Genomic DNA, 14,766 nt, shown 5'->3' with positions numbered 1-14,766 from the left:
ACTAAGATGATCTGATGATGTATGTGTAGATGCTCCCAGATCTAGCGCGTCGTCAGCAAATACAATCGCTGTCTCAAGTCTCAACAGCGAGAGCGGGGGGTGGACACGCAACCGACCAGCGAGAGGGCACAGATTCCCCTGGCACGAAAGCGAGGGAATTTCTCCGTTCGTTCGTTCACCAGAGTTCCAAAAAACACCAGAGGCCGCCGAAAGGCCTCTCCGATCGACCGCCACAACCTTTCCACGGCAGGTGAGCGAACGAATAGAATACTGGCAAACCTGTGCGCGTGCGATCGATTTCGAGCGTGACGAGGTTTTGTGGCCGGGGATCGCTCTACGATGTACGGCGACGCCCCCAAGGCGGGCGCCCGACGACCCCGCAACGAGCGAGCGGCCCATGGCGACGGCGGCGTGGAGCTCACAGCTGACCCTCCAATCATTCCCCTCTCTCGGGTTAAACTATAACCACTTGTTTGTTAACAAAGAAGAAGAATTCCCCGTCGTCGCGTGGTGTCAAGGCCCGGGCGCGCGCCGATCACACATGACATGGTGATGGGCGCCACACGGAGCAGGCGACGCCGTGTCCGTGGGGCGGGCCAGCGAGCGACCCCGCTTGCCTCCACGTCGTCCTCGCGAGAGGGACGGGCCCTCCCCCTCCGAGCTGCACGTGTCGCTGTGTGAGGCGCAAGCGACCCACGACGTCACAGCTCGAGCTGCCAGCCACCCGGCCTCCGCCTCCTTAAATACGCGCCGCGCCGAACTCCCCGTTAACCTCTCCGTCGATCACCTCACCTGGGACTGGAAGGAGTTACCTCAGGCGTTGCAGCGAGCAGCGTAGGGCCAGGGCGAGATCGAGCCGGTGCAGGACGGGATAAGGAGACGGTGGCGGCGGGAGAGGAGAGGATGGGACGCGACGGCGGGGTCGTCTGGCCGGGCGCGGGTCGCAGCTGCGAGCTCTGCGGCGCGCCCGCGGCGGTGCACTGCGCAGCGGACGCGGCGTTCCTCTGCGCCGCCTGCGACGCCAAGGTGCACGGCGCCAACTTCCTCGCGTCGCGGCACCGCCGCACGCGCCTCGCCCCGGCCGCGGCGCGGTGCGGCGCCACGTTGGAGTCGTCGTCGTCGGAGGAGGACGGGCACGCGTCCGCAGCGAGCTCCTGCGTGTCCACGGCCGACTCGGCGTCCACGGCGTCGGCCGCGCGGCGGAGGCGCGGGGGGCGAGCACGGGCTGCGACTGGGAGGACGCCGGGGCGGGGCGCGGCCGCGCGCCGCGCCGAGGCGGTGCTCGAGTGCTGGGCCAAGCGGATGGGCCTCGCGCCGGGGGCCGCGCGCCGTCGCGCCGCGGCGGCATGGCGCGCGCTCCGAGCCAGCGGCGCCGACGCCGTCGCCGCCCGCGTCCCGCCTCGCGTCGCCATGGCCGCCGCGCTCTGGTGGGAGGTGGCGGCGGCGAGCGGCGGTGCCAGCCACGGCGATGCGCTGCGGCGGCTGGAGGCGTGCGCGCACGTGCCGGTGAGGCTGGTGGTGGCGGTGGCCACGTCCCTGGCGCGCGCCCGCGCCCGCAGGCGGACCGCGGAGGAGGGCTGGGACGAGTGTGCGTGGGCCGGGCCCAAGTCCAACCCGGCACGTTCCTGATCTCCCTTTCTTTTCTTTCTTGTGCTTGCCGAGCGAGCCACGTGTCCTCCTCCAACTCGAGCATGACTCATGGATGTCTGATGCGAAACAACAAACCTCACAATTTGTGGACCTTGTTTGTTATCGTTTGCCTCCGTGCTAAGCAAACCTAAAATCTCGTGTAATAGGGTTATTTGATTAGACTTGTGACTTGTGAGCTAATTGTGGCTCAAGTGTGGTATTTAGGTAGGGACAACGTTTGCAAAATTGCAATGATTTCGCAGTGTATGTTTTTCGAGAAGAGATTGGGATTTAAGTGTGTTGCAAACTTGCAATTGACAAACTATACAAGATGTGGTTTTTTCTGCTCAGGTCAGGTTTCTCAAATCTCTTTTCTTCTCAATACATTGATACGCAGCTCTTCTGCGTGTTAGAGAAACAACTTTCAATATTAAAAGCTAACTGACATATTACTTGTGTAGTTTACAAGCCTCTTCTTAGCCAGAGTTTGAAACGGATTATAGGTCGACAAGTTGAGGTACAAGTACAAAAATCACCTAGAGTGACGACGGCCTGTCCGGTACGCCTGCCTTCTAGCGCTGCCGCTGCAGTGCCTTTGTTTCCCCAGACACCGCCGGCCACGCACGAGTAGCCGCTGCCCATGGATACCCCTGTGGCCGCGCGAGAAGGGGGAGTGGGCACCCGAAGAGCGCACGGCACCTGCGTCCAGCCCGCGTCGGAGCAGTGCCGTGATCGGAGGAGCCCCTGCACCAGGCAGGCGGTGGCCGTGCAAGGAGTTGCTGGCGGAGCGCGCGCAACCCGATCGGAAGCTTGTCGGCGTCCCTTCAACTCAACGGACCCCGCGTTAAGTATACACCGATGGTATCTGTTTTGGTTCCCTAATAATCTCCCTCCCCCCAACGGGCTGGAACCTTTGGGATTGCATCAGATCAGCACCACTGCATGCTTCTCTTACAATGCATGCTCTCTTCACCCGTGATCCAACATTCCAACAACTAAAGAAAATCTCTTCCCTAACGGATTGCATCAATTTTATCGGAAGGGGTGGAGGTAGAAGGGGTGTTGGCAGAGGCGGACCGCGAGAACGCAGAGGCCGAGCACGAAAAAGCTATGGGTAAGCATGCCATGTAGCTTTCACCTCGGCGCACGTTGAGGTGGTTGCAGGCTCGTAGCTGCATTCAAATTTGCATGTATTGGTGTCCTACACATATATTGGAATCAGAGGGTACATTATTGTAAGCCTTATTGTGCAAGAAATACAAGTCTATTTCCTTATAGTAGGGCATATTTCTATTTATGTACATGGAGACCAAAGTTTGATTTGGTTTCTATGTTGGACTTAAGTAGAAAATTGCCCCTCAAAATTTATCTATAAATATGAGGCGAGTCTTAGCGCAACAATTGATCATCCCATTAGACCAATGTTGTGGAGGAGGAACACGCCCCATCTAGATCCGATCTAAAACTCATCAATCTAGATCCAATCTACAGGTATGCATGAATTCACTTTGTCATGCATCTTCTTCATCAAACATGTTTTCAGTCAAATTTTAGATCCCACTTTGCCCCAATTACTGTATGTTTGGCGATGGCCATCTTCAGTTTGGATGGTTTTGCTTGAAATTGTTTGTTCAACTCTGACCATGTAGATTATCAGTGCATGAGTGCCATATTAGTCTTTTGCAATAAACTATCCTCTTTGACCTCTTTAGTTTAGATGGTTTTGCTTGAAATATTTTGTTCAACTCTGGCCATGTAGATTATCAGTGCATGAGTGCCATATTAGTCTTTTGCAATAAACTATCCTCTTTGACCTTTTCAATTTAATCTTTCACCTCCAAGCCGCATGTATCCTGGTCTAATTTGATATTTTTTTCTATCCAACAAAATGTACTACCTCGGTACATTGTATTTGATGTTGCGCACAGAAATTTTTTCCTTGTTTGAAACGACAAAGAAAATGGGGGAAAAAGGATCCATAGCATTAAAAAATCAACATTTAGATATATAGCATCAAAAGATGACTATGTTATAGCTATCTACTTACCTGTGTCAATTTTGCCGCCGTTCACTTCCTCGACAAGCTGGTGTCGTTGTTCGCGCAACGATCAATGATGGGCGAGGGGAGCTAATGACGTAGCCGCAGGCGCCGCCGATGTCATGGTTCGTGGACTACCTGCACGCGTGCGTGCTGGACCTACGTTCTGCAGCGGGGAGGGGGAGGTGGCGGCGGCGCTACAAACAGGAGTGGAGGAGGATGCGGCGATGTGCGATGGGGAAGAGAAAAAGCGACGCTGGGCGTTTTTTTTATTTGGTTATGGGTCCCACTTGTAGGGCTAATCTTGCTTTTCGTCTCCACGTACTGCTCACCATAGTTATTGTTATTGCTACTAGCCTGTTCGCTTCAGCTTATTCAGCCGGCTTATCAGCTACCAAACAGTGTTTTCGTCTCACAACAAATCAACCGTTTCAGTTTTTCTGCCGACTTATAAGCTGAAGCGAACAGGTCTAAATCTGTAGACCCCATGAGGCCTCGTCGCTCAAATCCTCCACCAAAATCAGTTGATTGCCTCTCGTAGATTCCAAATCTACAATTGCTTTGACCGGATTTTATTTCTTCATCATTAATTTCAATCCTCTTCCGTCGCAAGGCTCCTAAATCCGTCGCCGCTCAGGTTTGTCCCTTGGTGAGCAAACTTCTCCTCGCTCCTGTTGCATCCATGGTTGCGAAGACGGAGGGTGCGATGGCTGGACCTACTGCTGCAGCGACGGTGAGGTGGAGACGGAGGCCGTGTGATCGTTCGTTGGTCCTCCGTAGCATCAACATGATGGAGAGGCAAACATAATGGTAGATAACTATAACGTGATCATCTTTTGATTGTAAATATCTTTACGTGAGTCTTTTGATGATATATATCTAAATGTTATCTTTTTGATACTATGGACCTAATTTTCCCTTATTTTAAAAATGTCAAACTTCATTTTTTTTATTGATAAACAACTAATTCCGACGCTGGATCTTTTGTCCCCTTTTCTTGTTGAGCCTTGCAATATTAGTGTCAACCACTTGATTGTTTTTAATCATCTTCGTTTGTCGTGACATGTGTCTCGTGGTCAATAATGACATACAGGTTGTTGCATATATTGTATATTTATTAGATGGTTTAACTATAACACAACTCAATGATCTGGCCATCTTTACATTTTACAACTCAATAATCTGACCATTTTATGTGTGTTTAGGTACCCGTGTACGGTCTAGTTTGGTCTATAGTTTTAAAATACAAGTGGATTACTTATGTTTTCCCATCAATTTAGATCTTTTTTTATATGCCATTGGTTAGTGCATGCTGAGGATTAAAATGGTATGACCAGAAGTCCTATGTTTGAAACATGGCACGACATAGTAAAATAATTCTTGCATAAACTACTTTAAAGGCCACTTTTAATTTTGTTGCAATAGTACACCCATTTTAGCTACTTTTCGCTGATAGGCTGATAGGGAGGCATCACAGGCCAAGCTACCTGAGTCACTTTCATTTTATCACTTAGATTATGCTTATTTATTGTGTGTGCTAAAGAGATTGGGATATGATTCTTTTGGTTGAACCTAAAGAAAATATCCCGATTTTTGAGATATATAGGAGACTATTGGTGAAAGCAGACGAAACCGGTAGTGCTATAAAATCAAACTCAGTATACGGCGATTTCCGCATTTTTTTAATTTTTTAACTACTCTTACATTTCAAGCGATTAGCTTTTCTTTTTCTTTGGAAACAAGTGTGTCAGGTTGGCATAGCTTTTAGCCCTGCTTTTAATAGAGCCACCATACAACTAAAAGCAAAAATAAAGTCCAGGGGGTGATTGGCTCTTTAGAACCTTCTAAAATTCCTATCACATCGAATGTTTAGATACTAATTAGGAGTATTAAACATAGACTAATTACAAAACCAATTACACAGATGGAGGCTAATTTGCGAGACGAATCTATTAAGCCTAATTAGTCCATAATTTGACAATGTGATGCTACAGTAAACATGTGCTAATGATAGATTAATTAGGTTTAATAGATTCATCTCGCGAATTATCCTCCGTCTGCGTAATTAGTTTTATAATTAGCTCATATTTAGCCCTCCTAATTAGCCTCCGAATATTCGATGTGACATGAATTTTAGTCCGGACTAAAGATCCAAACACCCCTAACTCTACTTCACTTTTTGAAAAGCTTTTGGCACAGGTCATACGCCTTGCTTCAAGTACATTTCTTCTCGCACTAATATTTAGATCCTATTTGGATCCATTAGTCTTAGTAGTTATCTGGTTAATAATTATTACTAATAAGCTAAAAACTAGATCACCTTGTTAATAGATGGTCATATATTTTGTTGTGTTGAGAAAAATATCTGAACTACCAACTATTAACATCGGTTAACGGTCTTCAATCAACTAAGGAACTAATTGTTGATAGAATTTTCTATATTCAACAGCTTTTACTACGTATCTACGTTATGTCTATATATATAGAAAATGCTATGAATCTAGAAAAATCAAAATATTTTATAATTTGGGATAGAGGGAGTAATATGTTTGTTCATAGACTTGTTTATATCCTTGTATACCAATTGCTAATGAATCTCGATACACTTCCAGAGGCTAAAAAAGAAAAGAAAAAGGAAAAATACTGAAAAAGTTTCTCTTCTCTGTCCTTCTACGGTTGATTGCGGGCCTGACCTAGGGCTGGACAAAAACTCGTGGCTCATGAGCTCGCTCGGCTCGCAGCGAACTCGGCTCGTTGTTTTTTCCTAAGGAGTCGAGCTAGCATTTTAGCTCGTTTGATTTAGCGAGCTGGCTCTAGCTGCTCACGAGCAGCTCGCGAGCTTGAGGAGCCCATCAGGCCATTCTACCAACAGAACAGGCCCACGAATAGAGAAGAGCCCACCAAGCTGGGCACTCCAACAACTCTCCAGGAGTCCAGGTCCACCCACCGAACGCCTCCCATTCTTCCCAGTTAAAAAAGAAAAAACAATGCCTAACCTTATCTAGTGTCCTCTCGCATCCCGTTTTGGCCACTAGCGTCGCGTGGGTCACGTCTCGGTCTCGCCCAGTCGCCCGCCGTCGTCTCCCTCGGCAAAGCGCGCCGCCGGTAGCTACTTCGCTAGCGCCCCGCGCCCAAGCTAGAGCTAGGAAGGCAGCAGCGCGATGGCAACCTCTTCCACAACGCAGTACTCCGCCGGCAGCGAGGGCGAGCTGCAAGGTCGTCCCAGGAGGGGGGCGGCGTCACGAACGGCGGAGACCGAGCGCGCGGGAGGCGGATCCCGGCGAGGCGAACCGGGCGCGCGGCGAGCAGGATGCGGAGGCCGGCGGCACAACCTCGCGGTGCAGTGAGTCCGACGAGCTTGCGCTGGAGCTTCAGCACGTGCTTCTCTGCCTGCGGACCTATGGCGGAGGTGGCCAGCTCGCGAGCCGAAACGAGCTGGCTCGAGCTACCGGCGAGCCGAGCCGAGCTACGTTTTTTGCTCGTTTCTATAACGAGCCGAGCCGAGCCAGTTCGTCATATAAACGAGCTGGAGCGAGCCGAGCTGGCTCGACATCACCCCTAGCCTGACCTGACCGGATAAATAATACATCAGCGGCGCAGGCCGGTAATTACCAGACCATAATTCTCCTCGGCCGTGGCCCGTGGGTGATCGTGCTGTTTTCTTTGATAAGTTTTTTTTTTTGATAAGGGGGTGATCGTGCTGTTGTGCTCCATTCTCGCTCTTTCTCTCTCTCCTCCCGACCCCAGTTTTATCTGTTCGTTATTAAGCAAAGCATTACCGCACAGAGAAAAACTTACCGTTGCCATTTCCTTGTGGAGACGAGCGCCCAGGAAGCGAAGATACCTCGGTGATCTCCGCCTTCTGCTATAAAATCCTCCCAGGAGGATCTGCTGCAGAGTCCATTGCGGCGAAGCCACCGAGAAGCGTTGGGTAACCTCTTTTCTCCCCTGCCCTGCGATTTGTTCTCGAGCTTTCATTTTGCTATGAACTTCTACGTGATATTGTGCAGTGATTGATTCCGATTGATATGCTTGCTTCGTGCGTGATCGAGAAAATGAACCGATGGCTAGTTGGTGGAGGTGGTTAGCTTGTTGTTTGATGGGGTTGGGGTCCTACAGATTTGGGTATGGTGGAAGATGTTGGGTAGATTTGGTTAGGATTTGGGAAAGGACTATGTAGGAGTGGAGATTGGGGAATTTGTGCAATTGTGGCTATATCGTGGAATTGGGTGTTTGTGTGCTTTAGATATCCGGTTTGGATCCGATACTCGTTTACCCATGGCGAATTTGTGTCCTTCTATGATATAGTTTCTAGATTCTTCGTGAATAAGAAACCCTAGATCTATACGCGCCGCCCCATCCCTATGTGTGAATTCAACCATCAAGAAACTATACCACCTCAAAGTGTCTTGGAGGCACTTCAGGTAGGTCCTTGCTATTTTGTGTCTCCAAATTCCTTGGCAAACGTCATTGGCGGTAAGCTACCTGATTTTGATCTTGAGGCGTGCCCCTTGTTTCTCAATCTTGGTCTTGGGTACATGTTTTCGGTCAAATTTAAAATCCTTCTCTTGAAAGATGCTACTCTCTCCGTTTCAAATTGTAGGTCGTTTTGACTTTTCTAGATTCATAGATTTTTCCTGTGAATCTAGATCCAGATGCGTACCAAAAGCTATGTACCTAGAATAGCTAAAACAACTTACAATTTGGGACAGAGGGAGTACACCCTATCTACTGGGATTAGATTAGACAAACTCCAAGCTTGACAGTAGATTGTGCATTTTTTCTTCTTGTACTTCAATTACAGATTTCAGCTGCCCCACGGTCCATGGGTGTCAGTCTTGCACTATATTTCAGCAGCTCCACACGGTCATTAAAATTGCACTATATTTGTTCAACACGTATTTTTTCAAACAATTATGAATTGTGCAAAAAGTCCACTTCGCCTTCTTTTCTCAGTTTTGGTCGTATTGAACACTTATTGGGCCTCAACCGGAGTTTGATTTTGGTACTTGAGAGTTGAGATCTTATCCAGATGACATTGGGTGAAGTGCTGTATACACAGTTAGTGAGCGTTAGATTCCAAACATACTACTATCTTGATTTAACAATTTTGAATAATTTTATTTTATCTTGTTTGTCCCAGCCCTTACATAGTAATTCTATACATCTTTATCTGCTATCTATTTTGACTTCTAAGTAATTCCATTATTTTTTTACGGAAATAAATACAGCACCGTAACTGCTTCAGTTACACTATCCTTGGCCAAAGCAAGCTATCTATTGCGCCTGAGATTTCTGTGGGAGCAGTCACATTTGAGAACAACTGAAGACATGACTTTTAAGTCTAGTAGATGCTCAGATGAGATCTACAAAGAACCTCTTCTATGCCGGAAGAAGGAATTCAGATCATCTGTAATAAAAATCGTTGATTCATCCTTGAACTCGAATTTGCTGCCTGCCGACAGTATTTGTTCAATTCCTGCTTCAGAAGATGATTTCTATTTGAACAAACGAAGGAAGATGGATGAGGAATATGATCCCCTTCCAACAAATGGAAATATGAGAGAGAGTATAACGAGAAACTTCACAGCTACTGGATGTATCTCATCTCCAGTACACAGAGTGGATGGCAAATCACGTATGGTTTCTCCAAATGTAGAAATTCCAGCAGGACCACATTTTAATGGCAATAATGGACATCAGCAGGGGACCTTTGCATCTCCAATTGCAAAACCAATGACAGAACTAACATCAGCAAGGGACCTTTGCATCTCCATCCTCAAAAGTGAAATATTCCCCACTAAAGGTTCAGAACTTAGCAGAACATCAAGTACCATAGACCATGATGATAATCAAAGCAGCCCTTTATTTGAATGCGTGAGATGTGGTTCGATGGAAGATCCATCCAAAATGTTAATTTGTGATTGTTGTGAAGGAGCATTTCATTTATCGTGCTGCGACCCTCGTGTCAAGAAAATACCAGAGGAAGAGTGGTATTGCCTGGTCTGTAAAAAAAAGAAACCTAAGAGGCAGCGTGGAAAGTTGACGAGTCCCAAACGTGTATTACCCAAGGACATTCAAAGGCCTCGCCGAGGTCTTGGTCCTATTCGAGATATGTTGGTGGATCCTGAATCATATGTAACTGATGTGAGGATAGGTAGTAAGTTTCAAGCGGATGTTCCAGAATGGTCTGGTCCTATTTCTAGGTATGCTCACTTACTCTTTATGATGTTTATTTTGATTTCTGTTGTTAATGTGATGGGAGAGGCAACTTCAATTTAAATATTCTGTTCTCTAAAAATGGTAAGTTACTATGTATATTGAACAGAAGTTGTTGGAGTTGGTCCAGACAATATTTTTCACCTCGTATAACGTTTGCCACCAGATTTCTTTTACAAAGTACTGATTAGATGCTAAATATACCAAGTCCTCTGAAGCTATGCGAAAGTGCAGTTTTATTTGTGCAATTCTTTCTTTTTTTGAGGTAGTCTGGGAGGGGAGATCCCTACCTAAATTTGTTGATCATGCATAAATGCTGTACACATGTGAACCAAAAAAAGGAAGTGAAAAAGGAGTACAGAGAAGAAAATAAGAAGGGGGGGAAAGACTAAGGTCCTAATGAATTCTGGGACTAGTCCTGGATCCAGTGCAGCAAAATGCTTCTTCTTTTTGAGATCTTGGTCTTTGTTTCCATAGCTCCAGAGTGTCAATGCAATTCTGCCTTACTACCTCTACAGGAAATGGTTGTTCCATCAAAAGTCTTTCTGTTCCTTGCAAGCTAGATGTTCTATGGAATCTCTATCATTATAGTTGGTAGCTCAGTCGTGTCTCTTTAAATTAGGGCTTAGTTTGGGGTGGTCATAGCACAAATGAGGGATCATTGGAAGATTCAGCTGTGTCCAAACCTGTCTAGCATGTGGGCATGAAAAATAGTATATGTCGAACTGTTTCCTCTTCATTGCATTCAAACGGACAACACGAAAATAGCATATGATGTACTATTTTTTTCTTGCAACTTTGATATCAGAAAAAATCTCTAATGTTAGCGCTACATTCCCTGTGCAGCAGCAAAGATCAGTTTCCTGAGCCCACTGAACTTGATCCTAATGAAACGACAATGCTGGGTGTACGTCTCTGCCCACTTTGAACCTGATAAATGATAATCGACACAAAATTGCCTCAATACTTATTACGAGGCACCCTTCCTGACATTGTTGTTGTACTTGCAGTGTTTACAACGGTTTGAGGATAAGAAAACCAGTGTTGGTAATTGGATCCAGTGCCGAGAAGTTCTAGACGCAGGAGTTGTTTGTGGCAAATGGAGGAGGTATACACTCCATTCCAAATTACTGCTTTTCTCTATCTCTATGTTTGTGCATACACAGCCATTTTAAAGTATAACATTAATATGTTTATGCCTTTTTACTGCATGGACGTTCGGCAGGGCACCATTGTTTGTTGTTCAATCAAGTGACTGGGACTGTTCATGTTCAGTTGTTTGGGATCCTATCCATGCTGATTGTGCTGTTCCGCAGGTACGTTCCTGTTATACTTTCCTTTGATGTAGTTGTCTTTTTTATGTGGCCTTGTGGGAAGGCGCTTGTTTGTCTTAAGTCATCTTCTAACAGCATTAGGATTAAGGCAACCTATTTACAATTGATAGTACCTTGTGTGGTTGGTTGTGTTTATATTACCTATTGGCATCCCTTCTTTTGATCTTTGGATGTTTTATTCATGTTCAACTGCAAGTATATTTTCATCCACATCTCTTTGAAAATCTGAATTAGCTGTTGAACTTGTATGCAATAAATGATAACACCATGGTTGCTCATTTACTTTATCTGTACCAAAGTAATTAAAAATGCTACCATTTTTCATGAAACTGATTTCTAGATTATCTTTTCCGTTGCAGGAATTGGATACTGATGAGGTTCTTGAGCAACTGAAGTACATAAATAAGGTATGATCATTTTGATATTGGAGGTGGTCATGATCAGCACATTATTTGTATCATGTCCGTAAGTGTTATTTCCTTAAGCCACTGCTTTGGCCCAGCATTTGAACGGGACAAACAGGCAACTGACTACATTTTTTCGTTCTATTTTTGACCTGATAATCTGATGTGTTGTGCTTGCTTAAATGAAAATTAAACCCTTCCTCTTTATGGAGATAATGTTTCTTTTTTGGGATACCTCATGATCTAGAAGGGCCAACTTTGACCACTGGTTGGTAATACTGCGAAAATATAGTATAGTAGAAGTTTTGTTTTAATCACAGACATTAGTATTACTTCAACCTGGTTAATCTAATAGTATTTGTAAACTATTGAAGTTTGAAATGTTTGACTGGAGCTGTTGAAATTTGCTCTTAGCACCATAACAAAATCAAAATTGTAAAGTGGTTTGGACCGACCTGATGATCATATGTCAACAGAGGCAAATGATCTGAGTATCTGACACCAATAACCTGGTCTGTAGAACCAGACATCAGAGCAATACACTTTGAAAAGGATCTGGTCAGTTAAATCTGGATCATCATCCCTATGCATGCATTGGTGGTCTTAGCCACTTATCTGAACACAACATATTTTCATAAAAATAAAGAGGAGGCTGAAGGACAGGAATTGTCTGGTCTTGTGCTCTGACTGAAGCACAATTAGTTGTAGAGTAGCTGAATCACCTCTATATAGTTTTGCTTGAAAATGATATATAGGAGCAAGCAAGCATTACACAGGGTTTATTTTGGTCTTCACTACTTATCACAAAAAAGATGAATGACTACCTGCATGAAGAGAAACTGAACGCCATGTCAAAAGCAACTGAAGTATAGGGCCTTATGCGAGATTGCCTGATCATTGTATCGCTGGGTTCACATGCGCACCAGTCATACATATTAGAACTCTGAGTACACTATTAAATTGCCATTGGTTTGCTGTTTGAAACTAGTCTAATTGATTTTTCTTTATAGCTGAAAAAACGTCTGGGAAGCAATCAGAAATGCTGAAAGATGTGCACCTGTCAGATGCGAGTGTGCATGTTAAGGTACCACATTAAGACTTTGAGAGCTAACGAAATGTCTTATGTTTCACCCTACTGCTGTGTGATGTCTGATCGCTACAGTTGCGCTCTTTGTAGCAGGTTTTGTCTACAGACTGAAGGGGAAGAAACATACAATTAGGGCTAGCTTGCACCAGTCATGTCAGAAATCGGCATCGATACAATTTTTCTCGGATGAACTTAGAACCAGAAGAGATGTACCATGTGTGTATATGCATCGGCACGACGCCTTCACACACCAAATGTTCCTTCCAACACCAACACACTGTTAGGTGTCTTGTAAACAAAATCAAAGCAAATACATTTCAAGAACAAGAGGCATAGCAAATGCAAAGAAAAGAAGAGTAAAAGGCCGATGCAGCTGGAAGATTACTCGATGAGATGGATTCTGAAAAATATTTCTTTGTGTGTGAAAGATCAAAACCAAGGCTGTATTCAGTGTATTGTATCATGCAGGCCTGAAGCGCCGATCAATTTTGTTAGTAGGAGGTGTAAACTGGTGTGTGCGTGTGTGCTTACAGTTTTGTCATCTTCACACCAGGAACTTTCATGACTGGAAGAATGAGTCGCGATGTATAGTTTTCTTAAGAAATCCAAATCACGATGTATGGTTTTCTTCAGAAATCTGAATCGCAATGTATAGTTCCTGAGAGTGGAGCAGCCATCGTTCAATGTTCAGAGCTGTGTCCAGCACAGGTCCTGTGACTGAAGATGCTCGTATGGGTGACTACCGTGGGTGCGCTCCACGCACAGCCTCTCCAACACCACTGCTTCGCCACTGGTTTGATGTTGTAAACATTTGTACATCCTTTTACAAACTTGATTAAAGCTGGAGAAAATTGAATTAGAACAAACATAAAACAATTCACAATTTGGATTGGAACAGAGAGAGTACTTGATCTTCCTCGCAAAAGAGAGTACTTGATCTTGATCCGTTAGAAGTCCTATCTCTGAAAACTGAAAAGGCTACACAGTCTGGACAGGTGGATCCATATGGGATGCATCATGGCCCCTAATCATTTTTCAGAAGGATAGCTTGGGGAACGGCACAGCATAAACCTATTACAGTTTGAGGATCCAAGGCGATCTCACGGGGACTGATTTGGTGGGTAGTCGATTCTCATCCCCTCTTATGACCTCGTAAAACCCCGGGTGATGGTCCTGGCTCGTTCTTGAGCTGAGCGATCTGCTGCGCATCCAAACTGTCGCAGTGCTCGCAGGTTTCAGTTGGTTGCTGGTATAACTGTGTTGGTGCTGGCTTCTGGGCCGGGCTGGCGAAATCCTATCCACACCTGATAGCCGCCGCAGAAAACGGTAGCAACTGAAACTGGTAGTTCATCTCCCTGTTCTTTGTCTGACGGCCATAGGGCGTGGGCAATGGCAAGTTACTGTTCATCCTGAGAGTGAAGGCAGAGAACTGCATCCTGATTCCCTGAACAGAGAAACAGACGAGGCCTGAGTTCCATGATTCGCTGTACAATTAGTCCAGCTGAAAATGTGCACATGGATCTGAAGTAATCTCATCTACGCTTATCCAATGTCCATCACAGAGAACTGCATCCTGATTTCCTGAACAGAGCAAAATGCTTGCAGATCAAGTGCTACATGCAGCAGCTGCTAGCGGGGCTTCACCGACTAGGGCGTCGGTGTCGACCTCTGGAGCGCCGCCTTCCTCCTCGCCAGGATGTTCTTCGGCAAGCCCCTCCTGTGAGCCACCACCGAGGTGAGCTTCGTCAGTCATCCTCCTCCCCGGCGGGGAGTCGCGGACTGTTGTGCGGTGCTGGGGGCGGTGGAGCGAACGCGGAGCGCGACTGAGCCGGCGCTGGGTGCGTTCGGTTGACGGATGCCAGCGCATACGCACGACGGCGGGGTCGGCGGCGGCGGCGCGGCCTCACCCGGTCGTCGTGTCCTTTTTTCAGGTAGCCCCTAATTATTTGCAAATATGCGATCAATAATCACGATCCGATTATTTGTGTATACCCCTAATTTAGATGGCGATTAATAGTCGCGATCCACTATTAATCGCGATCCGATGTTAACTCC

General features: G+C 46.1%; 2 protein-coding genes across 6 annotated transcripts; both read left to right on the top strand.

Moving 5' to 3' along the window:
* Positions 1-559: 559 nt before the first annotated feature.
* On the top strand, positions 560-1,979 carry LOC117852723 (uncharacterized). The gene has a single exon (XM_034734948.2). It carries the CDS (start codon positions 904-906, stop codon positions 1,627-1,629), a length of 726 nt encoding a protein of 241 aa, XP_034590839.1. The 5' UTR covers positions 560-903; the 3' UTR covers positions 1,630-1,979.
* A 4,696-nt stretch (positions 1,980-6,675) lies between these two features.
* On the top strand, positions 6,676-13,401 carry LOC117852722 (uncharacterized). Of its 5 annotated transcripts, XM_034734944.2 has the most exons (9): positions 6,676-7,271; positions 7,487-7,598; positions 8,899-9,873; positions 10,733-10,793; positions 10,897-10,994; positions 11,112-11,202; positions 11,580-11,627; positions 12,635-12,708; positions 12,805-13,401. In XM_034734944.2, exons 3-8 carry the CDS (start codon positions 8,999-9,001, stop codon positions 12,668-12,670), a joined length of 1,209 nt encoding a protein of 402 aa, XP_034590835.1. In that variant the 5' UTR covers positions 6,676-7,271; positions 7,487-7,598; positions 8,899-8,998; the 3' UTR covers positions 12,671-12,708; positions 12,805-13,401. The 5 variants fall into 5 exon arrangements, with proteins under 5 accessions (XP_034590835.1, XP_034590838.1, XP_034590834.1 ...); XM_034734947.2 differs by lacking the exon at positions 6,676-7,271 and having other exon boundaries at positions 7,282-7,598; positions 10,736-10,793; XM_034734943.2 differs by lacking the exon at positions 6,676-7,271 and having other exon boundaries at positions 7,283-7,598.
* Positions 13,402-14,766: the final 1,365 nt, after the last annotated feature.

Source organism: Setaria viridis, chromosome 4, assembly GCF_005286985.2.
Source record: "Setaria viridis chromosome 4, Setaria_viridis_v4.0, whole genome shotgun sequence".
In the NCBI taxonomy this organism is placed as follows: domain Eukaryota; kingdom Viridiplantae; phylum Streptophyta; class Magnoliopsida; order Poales; family Poaceae; genus Setaria; species Setaria viridis.
The sequence above is the reverse complement of the archived record's forward strand: the minus strand, read 5'-3'. Positions and strand labels throughout refer to the sequence as shown.